Source organism: Diorhabda sublineata, chromosome 10 (genome assembly GCF_026230105.1).
Source record: "Diorhabda sublineata isolate icDioSubl1.1 chromosome 10, icDioSubl1.1, whole genome shotgun sequence".
In the NCBI taxonomy this organism is placed as follows: Eukaryota; Metazoa; Arthropoda; class Insecta; order Coleoptera; family Chrysomelidae; genus Diorhabda; species Diorhabda sublineata.
In genome coordinates, this window is record NC_079483.1 from 17,099,026 (window position 1) to 17,111,875 (window position 12,850).

Genomic DNA, 12,850 nt, shown 5'->3' on the forward strand with positions numbered 1-12,850 from the left:
ATTTTTCGAAGAAAGTTTTCGAACAAAAGCATACTATAATTGTACGTAGATTTCAAAAATGTATTAATATACAGGGTGTTCTTTTGGAAATAACAAAGTTATAGTTGACTTCCGGCTCTACCGGAAGTCGGCTATCTTTGAAAATATTTTACTTTAAAAAATCGTATCCGAAAACCCGAACGTAGAATTTTCATGATTCTACTATAAGTACTTTGCCATATATACAGATAGTTATAACTCGTCGTAGGACACCCTGTATAGTGAGAGAACAAACACAGTCATAATGGACGTAAACAGGTGGGTGAAAATAGCCTTAACAAGTGAAGAAGGCGCAAAAAAGCAAGAGGGCGTCCATGTATAAAATGGCTAGATGCATATAAGGAAGACTTATAGAAGTAGGATATCGAATTGGCGCAAGCCATAGGCCTGCTGAGATGTTCCATATATATATATATATATATATATATATATATAAATAATGTGAATTAATCTCTTACAAAGCAATTCAATCAAACCAACGCCGAAACCACGTATATTCATATTTCATTCTATTAAAGTTGTCATAAAGACCGTGAGATGTTTATGTTTTTGTTTTGAAGGCTATACTTCTACAAACCTTTATAGGCTATCGAATATAACTGGTATAGAGCATTCCATTCATCGTTATCTAATCTAATTTCATCTCAAACGCGTTGGAAATGAATTGTCGATCTGACAATTGATATTTTAGTCTCACTATTGATCATACCTCGTATTTCAGCTTTGTTAGAACATTTAATGTCCAGTAAAAAGTATAATAACTGAAAAAATTTTAACAATCATAATCATTTGATTATTAACTCTGAACACTAGATCCGAATTCTTATTACACTCGAAGCTTATTTTTCGATATGTATTCGATAGCAAATCTTTTCGTTACCGCGAATGTGGATGCGTTAACGTTTTGTTCCTCAAACCCTTTCAGAATCCAAACAATCCACAATCGTAGTTCGCAGGCTTCGGGAATAAGAGTGTGAGGCCCGCTTAACGGCTATAGCTATGCTGCAAATACCCTCCACGAAAAGTTAAGTTGAAGAATATGGTTTCAATCTATAACTTACTATTATTTTGTAAGCTCTATTTCTCATTTATTTTCATCAATGTTCATTACTTTCCTTGCTTAAGCACAGACGTCTTTTCCCTTTTCTTTTCCTTTATTCGTGTCTTCTTAGCTTCATTGAATTTTTTCTTGATTTCTTGATTTTCCAATTCTCCAATGCCACTCCACTTTTCTTTCCAAAGTTACATGCTAGTTTTATATTTCTTCTCAATTGATCTTGTATTTGAAGAATAATTTTAATCATACTCATAGAATCTTGCACACAAGTTGCAATTATGTATAAAATGCCACTAAATTTTAGTTTTGTAGCACTGGCGATGATTTTTCGATGCTGTTGATGAAGAAAATAAAAAAAGTTTCTCTTTTTTCATTATCTTCTTCATCTTTTCTTCGAGAGTTTCCGAATCTTGTTCCCTACAACTCTTGTTGTAGTCTTATCATTATTACGATTTCGATTTGATTCAATCAAGAATTATTTCAAATAATCAATGATAATATACGATACTTACCCACTGAGAACACCAAGAACTAGATTTAACATAAAAAATGACCCCAAAACAATGAGTGGAACAAAGTAGATCCAGTTAAACATACTACCAATTGCATCATTCATCTGGAACAAAAATATATTGTTATATCATTGGCTACAAGCCATTTTGACAAGAACTGGATTGAAAAAAAATGTGCGAAATATGAATTCCCGGAAGCTCTCTAGGAACATTTATTATAGTTTTTTTCTGGATTTTATTTGATAAGTTTCAGGCTAACCAATTATATTTTTCTACATTTCAATTTTTTCCTCGTGTAAGTAACACAACGTTCGACATTACGCAGTTGGATTAGAAATATTCCTAATACTTCTTCACAGAATACTTCTTTGAAGCCTTCATTACTACTTGCTACGTATAATGACGGTTTTTTTCCTTTAAACGGATATCATAGTACCTTTTTTCTTATTCCCTTTTATACCATCAACATTAACTTATCCTCCTGTATTTTTAGTAACTGCTCAATTTGTTTTACTGTCTTCTTTTCATATTTTCTTCTCCATCTTCTATTCTCTTTGTCATTGTCAATTTAGTATTTACTGCTGTTATCTGTTCACACTTCTCGTTACACTATTCTGTTATAATTCCTTGAAAATCATCAGAATTATTTGTATTTGTATTTCGTATTTCTGACCGATATGATTAATATAGATCTCCATTAACATTTTGTCTTCTATTCAATCTAGGATAATACTCACCCAATACAATATGGCAGTCCATCCTTCCATAGTAATACATTGGAACACAGTCAACATGGCGAATCCAATATTATCAAAAGACGTTATACCATTATTAGGTCCCTGCCAACGTTCCAAACATACTGAATTACCATCTCTACACCAATTACTTCCTTGGAGTCTTGCTTGAGTTTCATTGTCAGTATTACAAGGTACTTCTTCATCCCCCTCTTTAACAATTTCCTCTGAAAAAAAAGCACATTCAACTAAAATTTGTCTAAAGCTGAAGTCTTCTTTGATACTGGTATTTTTCAATCCTCAAGATATAAAATAATGAAGATCCATTTAATAAAACTTGGATGAAATACCAGATCTTTCATCATAAGTATAAAAATGTTTATAATAGAGACTAGAAAAATAATTTCAGAGACTAGAAAACTACAAGAAACAGAAGGGATCGAAAATGGAGGAAAATGAAACATTGCTAGTGGTAATATTTGAGAAAATAAAGTAAAAACAGGGAGGAGTAACAAAAATTAAGAATTTGCATAGTAAATTTCAATATGTAAAGCAAATATGTCAATTATATTCTTTGCAATAAAGATTTGTTGTAACAATTGATAAAAATTATTGAATTAAATCAATATGTCGATAAACATTTTGTACCCCAACTTTAATCATAAGGTATTTCTCTACATCTTTAGCATTGCTGTTCAGTGTATCATGGGGTTGTCAAAAATTGAGTAATATCCATATTGATCAGTGCTTAAGTGTCCCAATTTAAAATTTAATCTAATATTTCACACCATCATTGGGAGAAACTCAATTTTTTCTCAAGCTTTCCATTATAATACATAAAAATTTTGGCACAAATTCAATGAGAGATCTCCAGTGACCTGGAAATTAAATAATAGGATTGAGACTGTAACAGATTATATAAAATGGAATGTGGAACATAAATTTAAGAATGGAAAACTTGTTTTAGTTTTCATCGTTGGTGGGCATTTCAATTGCTGAATGGAGTTCAAGATGTTTATAAGGAAAAAATACAATACAAAACAAAGGTTTTGTGTGATGTATCTTCTTATATTATTAGGTAGTTATGGAACTGGTGGTCCACATGAAATTGAAGTAAATTCAAATGAAAACTTTACGTTCTTTACTTACATACATGTATCAGCAAGCATTTCGTATTTCGTATTGATTATAATAAAAATTTCATGGATATTTATTTATGATAAAAAAATGGCAAAAGGGCGATGAAAAAATCAATCCAACTATCAGGTTTCAGTTTGCAAATCAATATAATTGGAGGTAGATTTCATAAGCTTCACTATACAATTATTTCTAATAATATTGACATTGATTCTAAATTTTTAATAATTTCTGTTACTATGTTTCATTGGGAAATTGTATATAATGCCTATTAACTTAGTGAACGGTCTGTAAAAATTATACTACACCCACTGAGTCCAAGTAGTAAACAAGAGGCTTTACAGTGAGAGATCGGCTTTGGAACAGCCACAAGTTTAAACTGATAATCAAATACAACAACGCCTATCTACCATACCAGGTGTTAGTATGAGTGAATGGACTCACAACCCTAGTATTGATTCCAAATCGCCAAGAGCGACTCCAATTTGCTGTTATTAGGACTGAAGACTAAGACAACAATATTATGGAAAGCGATGGACACAGAAAACTTTACCGAACATGATGATAACGATTTGAAAGTACTTGCTTCAAAAAGCGAGTGTCTTCCAAAGAAGGTATGTTTGGGGTGGAATTTCTGATCGTTTTTAGTATATATCAGGACCATAAGTCTCTCCCCAGATACCTTTCAGGAGCTAATGTTGGCTATTGAAGACGAGTGGTACGATTGACTTTAACATTTCATCAAAACATTAATGGTATCTGGTGCCTCTGATAAATATAATTTTGAACTATTGCGTTTCAGATGTTTGCAGAAATAAACCAAGAAACAACAATAAAGAAAGTGAACTATTTCACGAAATATACTAATTTTCTTCACCAAAACTCTTCTGTGAAATATATTCGGCTTTTATCTCTTAGAAAGTATCTATGAATATATCACAATTCCTTTTAATGTTGATAGAGAGGTTCAAAGATATAGTCAAACTTCTGCATCTGAATAAATATTTTTTGATTTGTTTAGTCTGACTTTCTGACTTTGCATCAATGATTAAAAACTATGAAATTCTGTAAAAACGAACCAATATACAAAAGAGGAAAAGTCACACTACAAGTCATAGTACGATACAACATAAACCATCCATACATTCATATTCATAGTTCATAGTAGGATAGTGAAAAGATCAAGGATAGATAGGCTTTCTAATAAGCCCGTTGTGCCGAATTTCACATGACCAAAAGCTGATGTGTTTTGAAAAGTTTGCTCGAACTTTTTGACGCCAATTAGCAGTCTGAAAAGCTTGCTCAAGTATTGAAACCACGCCCGTATGAGTGCTGGGTACTCACAGATGACACAGCCTGCATTCTCTATCCATAAGCGATTTGTCCATGAGATTGCCTATCTATTTGTATCTCACCTTGTCTTTGCCAGTTGTCTTCGCACTGCCTGTTATGCTAGCCGATGTTATAGAAGCACTAGTACATCAAGAATGGGTTCTGAGCCCATTGGTAGATTTGTGGATCCCAATTTGGCGAGCGACTAAGTCAGTCGTTGCTCTATACACTCATATTGTTTAATTTTTTTTTTTTTTTTCACCACACGGCATAGGTAGTGAACAACATGACCTTGATTCTTGTCATAACGGGCTGTGAAGCTTTAGTTCCCTTGAATCACAGAATCAATACTTTGAGAACAAAAAGGTAAATAGACAAATAGCTTATATCTCTTGATTCCATCTATGACAGTGCTTTTATTTTATGTAGTGTTGCCTATTAATGTTACCTTCGATTGTTCAAAATATCCATAAATTATTTTAATTATTATTGATTCATAGTATAGAAATAATTTCATATGATTCGAATTGTTTTTGTTTCAAATTCAGTCGAAGAAGTATATTTAAAACTATCTTTAGTCTCTCATCAAGTTATTTTTCCAGAGAGATAAAACTAATAAAAATATCTTTTTATTGCTGCTCTGTACTTTTCGTTGAAAGAGATCCACTGTATACCGAAATATTGCGTCTTATTTTGGCAGAAATTCATTGGGAAAATCTTGGAATAGTAGGCAGAGATTAGTCAATTGAGATTTCGCCGCCTCGACGACGCGTCGTCGTGACGCCCTACTTCTTGGAAAGATTCTCTCATAGAGTGTTATGGCAGACATCACGACTGGTTTCGCCCCACGCATCACGTCAATAAGAATAATTTATTTACTTTTAGATATTGACAAAAAAGTTATTTGTTCAGGATAAGTTTCTAGTAGGGAGATATTGTTGAATGACGGTGGAAAATACACAATTCTTGAATAGAAAAATATAATACTAATCAACTATTTTCCTAAGAAAATCAGTGTAGTTAGTGTAATTGACAAAATTTTTTCCTATACCTCTAAATCCATGCAAATATTATCGACCGCAATTAAGATTTGATTATATATTAATTATTAATTCAAATTATACAAATTCTATTGAACATAAAGTAGAAATAATAGTGTTTTATTTGTGTATTTTCATGCAGATTAATTAACTTTTTCGAAAATCATCATGGAAAATAAAGAAAATTGTTTCAATACTTTTTTTACAGAGGTACTGGAAGGCATTCTCAGCAGAGTGGGTTTGAACTTGGTTTATGAATCTAGCAGTAAGCAGTACATTATTGTGATAAGAAATATGTTGGACAAACTAAAAGGTCTATTAATGTCCGGGTTAAAGAGCACATAGCTCGTTTAAAATATTGAGGGACCTAGCCAAGTAAAAAACAAAGAAAAATAATTATAATATTGATGAGATAATATGAATATGAATTCAAAAATATTTTTCATCTATACTGATGACGTTAACGTGATTTTTGTTCGTTTTTTTTTCAGTAATCTGTTGTCAAGATGATTATACTATAAATTCCAATAATTTGATTGAATATTATAGTGAAAAAGTCCAATCGGGGTAAATAAATATTTACCTAACCCAAGGACTATGTGATGGATGTTTTTCTAGAAGTATATAATACAAAATGGACAATATTTAATAGAGTAAAATATATTGATAAATTTAATAGAAACAATGAACTGGGATATCTTGAGAGAATATTTTTTACTTACCTATGTTGTACAGGCTATAACAAGTTTTATGCAAGGCACCGGAATAGAACTCCAATCCTATTATGGCAAAAATAACAATGGCGAACAATACCAAAAGTCCGATTTGAAGTAATGGTGCCATAGCCTTGATGATAGACTTCAAAACTACCTGCAGGCCTAGAAAAACACATTCAAAAAGTATACATAGTCTAAAGAACAGATTGAATCAGATCTAGAACAAGGAAGAATTGATACTTATGCAAATATGGACATTTTTATTCGTCAAATCAACTAGCGTGAGTTTTTATGAGTAACTACTCAATTTGTGAGCTTTTTTTTATTTATTTAATTATTTCTAATCAATGAAAATATCTACTTACTCCACTAAACTATAAGGTGTGATCTAAAAATTATCTTTTTAAATTTTCTGGAGAGTATTCACAAATTATATGACCAATTTTAAGGTAGAAATTGAGAAAATGTACAAAAACGAGATAAATGGAACTCAAATTTGTTTTTAGGCGGAAACAAAATTGTATTTCATGAAGTTTCCAGTTTTTTTTCCAGAATTATTACGTGATATGAAAGTTGTATATATGTGAGCTGAGTGAGTATGTTCATAGAAGTACCTGAACTGATCTAGAGTCGGTAGCTACTTGAAAAATATCACTGTGTTAGAAAGGAACAATCTATGAATCAAAAATTTCAAGTTTGAAGACGCTACTTAGGTTAGTATTTGTTTGACAACCAGCAATAGTGAACTGAATTTGTAAACACCATTACAATACTTTTGTTTAAAAGGCATTAGCCCAAGCAATATAGAAGCTGAGCTAGATTCTATCCTAGGTTAGACTGCTTCTTCATTATCAGCAGTAAAATATTGAGTGGCAGAATTTAAACGTACGACCTGTAAAGACCAGCATCGCAGTGGTCGACCAAATGAAGTGACGACTTCAGAAATGTTCAGGAAAATCCACAAAGCGGTACTGGATTATCGTCGACTGAAAGTGCGTGATTTAGCAGACATAGTAGACATTTCAAAAAGTGCGGTACATCGCATATTAACTGAAAATTTGGACAATAAAACAATAAAACAAAAACAGCGTCGTTAAGATGTTTCTGATGTGATTGGCAACACCGAATTTTTGCACCTTTTCATAACCATGAATGAAACGTGGGTCTATCGCTCCAAACCCGATACAAACGAAAAATCAAAACAATGAACTGAAAAGGGAAAACCGGCTCTGAATAAAGCAAAGATCTCAGCCAAGGTCATTGCGTCGTTTTTTTGAGAAGCGCGTGTGATAATTTCTATTGACTATCTTGAAACAGAATAAACTATCAACGGAAAGTATTATGCCAACTTATTGCAACGTTTGAGCGAAGAAATCGAGCAAAAACAGCCTCATTTGGCTAAGAAGAAAGTGTTGTTCCATAAAGACAACGCACCAGCTCACATATCCGTTATTGCAATGGCCAAAATAAATCAATTGAAGTTTGTATTGGTATCTCATAGATTGACGATTCTTATTATAAACATCACTGCGAAAAGTGTACGAGGAGATCACGTTGAAAAATATTTTTTTTCCGAAAATATCCCAGGTACTCCATGGACATCCTCGTATACTTCGCGAAATTATGTGATAAGAAAGAGTCTTTCTTCATACATCTCACTCACCAGATTCAGCACCTTGGTATTTCTGATTTTTTTCCGAAAATGGAATAAACTATGTCTTAGTTGTAGCAATGAGAAGTTTTCCGAATGAAGTATTTCTCTAGCAATTTTTGTTTTCTGTGGTGAGCAGTGCTAGTGGCATAAATTAACATTCAAATTGTTTGGTGTTATAACGTTATGAATTATTAACAAAACTGAACGAAATTGGAGGATGCATGGTTTTGATAATTCTAGATTTCCTAATAGCACAGGATTCCGTCTATGAATCTTAATTAAATATCTTTAAATAAGTTATATGTTTGGGTGGACGATGTCAAATGTAATAAAATCACGTATTTCTGAAGGAATTTGATATTGTGAAAACTTGTGGAAAGTATATAGTTTCTTTTAGAAACTACTTCGTCAAAAAATTACCATATCATAAGTGAAATTACAAAAATCTCTTTGCTTTTGTTGTTCATAATAAAACCTGTCCAATTTTGATACTATCACTCAACACTTGTTGATCAGTTATAAAGGACTCATTTTGTGATAAAATTATACCATACCCAATATTTTTAGTTAGAAGAATTTGTCTTATTGAAGAAGGACTAAGTCATATGTACGTGGGACAGTTAATATGTGTATCCTAACGCCTACCACTCGATTCCTAACGTGAAATGGGGCTCCAAAAAGTTTCGAAATGTACCAATTTTTATAAAAATCGTGGTAAACATCATAAAAACTCATCTAAATAAAGATAGAATGGCTGGAATTGTTCGAAGACTTACCTCGTCGCTGTCAACTATAATTTTGTTTAATAAGTTCAGAAAATTACCGTTTACTTCTTTGAAAAGTAATATAATGAGTGGTCGAAGATGGATATATAGTAGATCTTTTTATACAAGATGTTTCCCATTTCAAAATCTGATTATACTCGATCTTCTATAATAAGGAACTTTACTGAGTATCAGGAAGTGAATAATCACATTTTCAGTTTACCCTCACGCTATTCAAATTCAAAATAAAAGTTTTGACAACTATAAAATTGAATAATTAAGTCGAAATTACTCAAGAGCATAGAATTAAATAAACCAAAGTGGTATCATGATATTATAAATTGTAGAAGATTCACAGCTTATATTGGGTTGATTATGATTTGAATTTTTACATTTAATTGTATTACAATTCATTTTATATGTAATCTGGTACTTTTATGGCTAATAGTAAATCGTTATACAATAAGTTTCAGCTTTAGCTAGTTCGATCGACTGTGTCCTAACAAATTTCTTAGAGAATGTTTGTTCTGCTTGATACAGACAGATACATACTTCGATATGTCAATTATAAATTATTTGAACCATCTGATACCGAGCAAATTGAAGTTTACTGTTGCTTAAATCAGTTTCGAACTGAGAAATAAACTTTTTATTGAATACAACCTTGTTCTAGATTTTTCTAATCAAGTATATTTGGATACAAAATCAGGAATTTTTTATCTATTTTTTCTTTACAGGGTGCTCTGAAAACAATATTGACGACAAGATTATGAGAAATGATACCTTAACTTATTATCCAAATACACTTGGATAAATTAGGAACAAAGTCAATGCTCCTTACGAGAATTTAGCTTTTATATTTGTTTTATAAAGTATTGGAAAATATTCTGCGAATCATAGGAATTTCATTGTAAATTCTTCAATCAACTTACTTCCAATCTATCAGAGGGAATTTCAATAAAACCTAGCGTTATATTATGATAAACTTGACTGTTTCACTGGATTCCCATTGCACTCTTTGAGCAAAGTACTCAATAGAATCGAAATAGACTTGTATAAAAACAGGAAAGTGTCCCTGGTTCACAAAAATGATAATTTTTAATTTATTAAATTAGAAAGATTATCCGGGAGAAAACATATCTCAAATTACTCAATTGAATTACTAGTCTCTTCTGTATAAGAATGTAAAATAGTAAGAGCGTTGTGCAAATTCTAATATTTTGTTTCTCTTTGACAAAAACTCACGTATGACACTATATTGAATAAATAAGTTGAAGAGATGCAATTTCCATTCGAAACTGTTCTTAAAATTTTTAGTACTGTAAGAAAGAAAAACAAAAAAGAGAAATTCCACAGGTGTTTTTATGACTTTCCAGGCAAAATTTCGACTGGTAAATCAAAAATTTGAGCTCCTGGGGCCATAATTAGTAACTTTCGAAACGATTTTGCGCGTCATTTTGATTGGACTAGATTCTACATAAAAACAAAATTTAATCTGAAAATCATTAGAATAACAATTAAAAAAAATATTGAACAGAATGTTTCTCATTTAAACATTATCCATTAACCCGACTAGAATTTTTTCCTCTTTTCCTTGACATCATAATGATTATAACAGGTGAATCAAGGTTAACCTTATTGAGAAAAATCTGTTGAGGTCTACGCTAGGAGTGCATCAGGATAATCCTTTTTGAAATAAATTATTTCTCCAGCAGGTTTGAACGATGAATCTCTAAGAATAATCTTACTAAGATGAAGACTATTTTTTCTGGAAAAACTGGAAAAAAGAATATTTTTTATGAGGTTTCCTTGATTATGTCCATGTAAGGAACCTCTCAGGATCACCTTATTAGAAAGAAAAATTTTTCGTAATAGATTATCCTGACGAGGTAGAAACTAGAATCAAATTAGATGAATCCTGTTGGAAATGAATTATTATTGTTTGAACCTTTCGCTCAGATACAAACCAGAAGGAAAATCTGATCTAGACAATCCTGATAAGGACCACGTAAAGGAATTCTGCTCACAACGTTATAAGGTAATCCTGATAAGGATCGTATGAGGCACTTTTGATAGGGACCACATAAGGTAAACTAGATCAAGACTTCATTTGTTACATCCTCATCGAGTTCTTGTCGGGCTATCCTTACCTTCACCTTACCAGGTTGCGGAATTACCTGATAAGGTCCTTATCGGGCTCACTCAAAAAATTGTTGTGTGGTACATCGAGACACGTTCGAGGATCTTCACTGTTTTTCTAGTACAAAATTGGGTTACCCCTCGTATTGATCTAGGAATCTAGGATCTGAGGAACTAATTCTACAGTTAGAGTTAGTGTATAAATAATTTTGAACCTCAACTTGAGCACGTAAAGCATCTTGCTAATACCAAATCCCTCCCTTCCTTAAGAAGAAATTTTAATTCGTAATAAAATAACTATGAAGATGACTTCCCTGAGAGGCAGCTCAGATTTTTGCAGCAAGTGTGAATAGAGGAGATTCTAAACCTAAATTTTGACCTCCACTGGACACATAATAAAGAAAATACAAAGTAAGAAACATGTTTATATCTACTGCGATACCTGGAAAGCAATAGAATCAATCTCTAAACTCTAAGGCTGTATAAAGCTGTACGGAGTGGCTTCGAAAGCTGTCAACGCTTTTTTAAAGTCCTGATCATTCTAGTGACCAGAGGAATAGAAGTAAACAAGATCTAACTAAACAAGTAAACCCGACGATCTTATCTTAAGCTTTGATCAAATTTCTTGAAAAAATACTGAAGTGAAGTACTGTGGGAAACCAGTGAAATAGTTGATAAGTTGGTTGAAGATTTGATATCGAAATTCTTATATTTCACATCACTGTATATATTTATGTTTGTAATTATATGTATAAATCAAATTAATTCCAACGTGATCAAATAATATCAATTATAGGGAATAGAATGTATACTTAACAGAATACTCATAGACTCAGAAATATTTTTAGCGATATATGTGATTGAAAATATCATACAATGTTTTTCTACTAAGTCATTTTGTCAATGTCTAGTCTTTCTAATATGCCTTAAGTTAAGTTGTTGTTTAGTAAAAATGTTTCATAATTTCGTGATATATCGTGAAGATCCAAAAGCGCTTTTTTTCAGCCTAATTTGCCAATCCTCAACTCTTCGATGATTTCTTCATCTATCTATGTCTGAGTACATCTGATCCTACTTCGCGCAAGCTTCGATTGTGAATATTTTTAATCATTCTTCATGTTAACCAAATTGCAAATTGAGAAGCAACAACCTTTACAGCAAAGAAAAAATTCTTTTAATACGTGCATGAATCCAGTGGTAATTTAAATATTGAACTACCATCGTGTGCGTAAAAGAAAAAAGCTCAGTCGAACTACGTTTGTTTGATGATAATTGCCAGACGTATTGGAGAAAGTAAGTCTACCAATAGACCTAGTAGAGAACTTATAAAATCCCAAACAACTGTATGAATACAAGACGACATTGTCTGGAAACGGTACCGATTAGTAGATGGGCTGGAAACGAGGAAGATTGAAGCATTTCTCAATGGTATAACTTCTAGCGTGACATATTTTCCTCTTATTAGAATAAACAACAAACTCGATGTTCGTATAAAAGGTTTGCAAAATCATCAATTTACAATGACACAGACAAACTTCCTAAGTACGTTCACGGTTGTACTTGATTTCTTAAAGTCAGTCAAAAGGATACTGTCCGTCACAAAATATTGTAGCCAGCACTTTGTATTGGTCTAAGAACCATTCAGAATTGACCGTTCCACGCATTTGCTTTGAAGTGATTTGTGCGCGAACGAATTTTGTTGGATTTGGCTCGTCTTTAAAAACCC

At 32.1% G+C, this 12,850-nt stretch overlaps 1 protein-coding gene across 25 annotated transcripts in view; it reads right to left on the bottom strand.

The window, feature by feature from the left end:
- Window positions 1-12,850, bottom strand: part of LOC130449500 (voltage-dependent calcium channel type A subunit alpha-1) — a 104,708-nt gene that overhangs the window by 71,025 nt on the left and 20,833 nt on the right. For all 25 annotated transcript variants that reach the window (XM_056787368.1, XM_056787372.1, XM_056787366.1 and 22 more), the window contains exons 6-8: window positions 6,574-6,729; window positions 2,346-2,569; window positions 1,609-1,712 (exon numbers count right to left, since the gene is read on the bottom strand). In XM_056787368.1, the coding sequence (XP_056643346.1) occupies window positions 1,609-1,712; window positions 2,346-2,569; window positions 6,574-6,729 (484 nt within the window). The remainder of the gene's footprint in view (window positions 1-1,608; window positions 1,713-2,345; window positions 2,570-6,573; window positions 6,730-12,850) is intronic.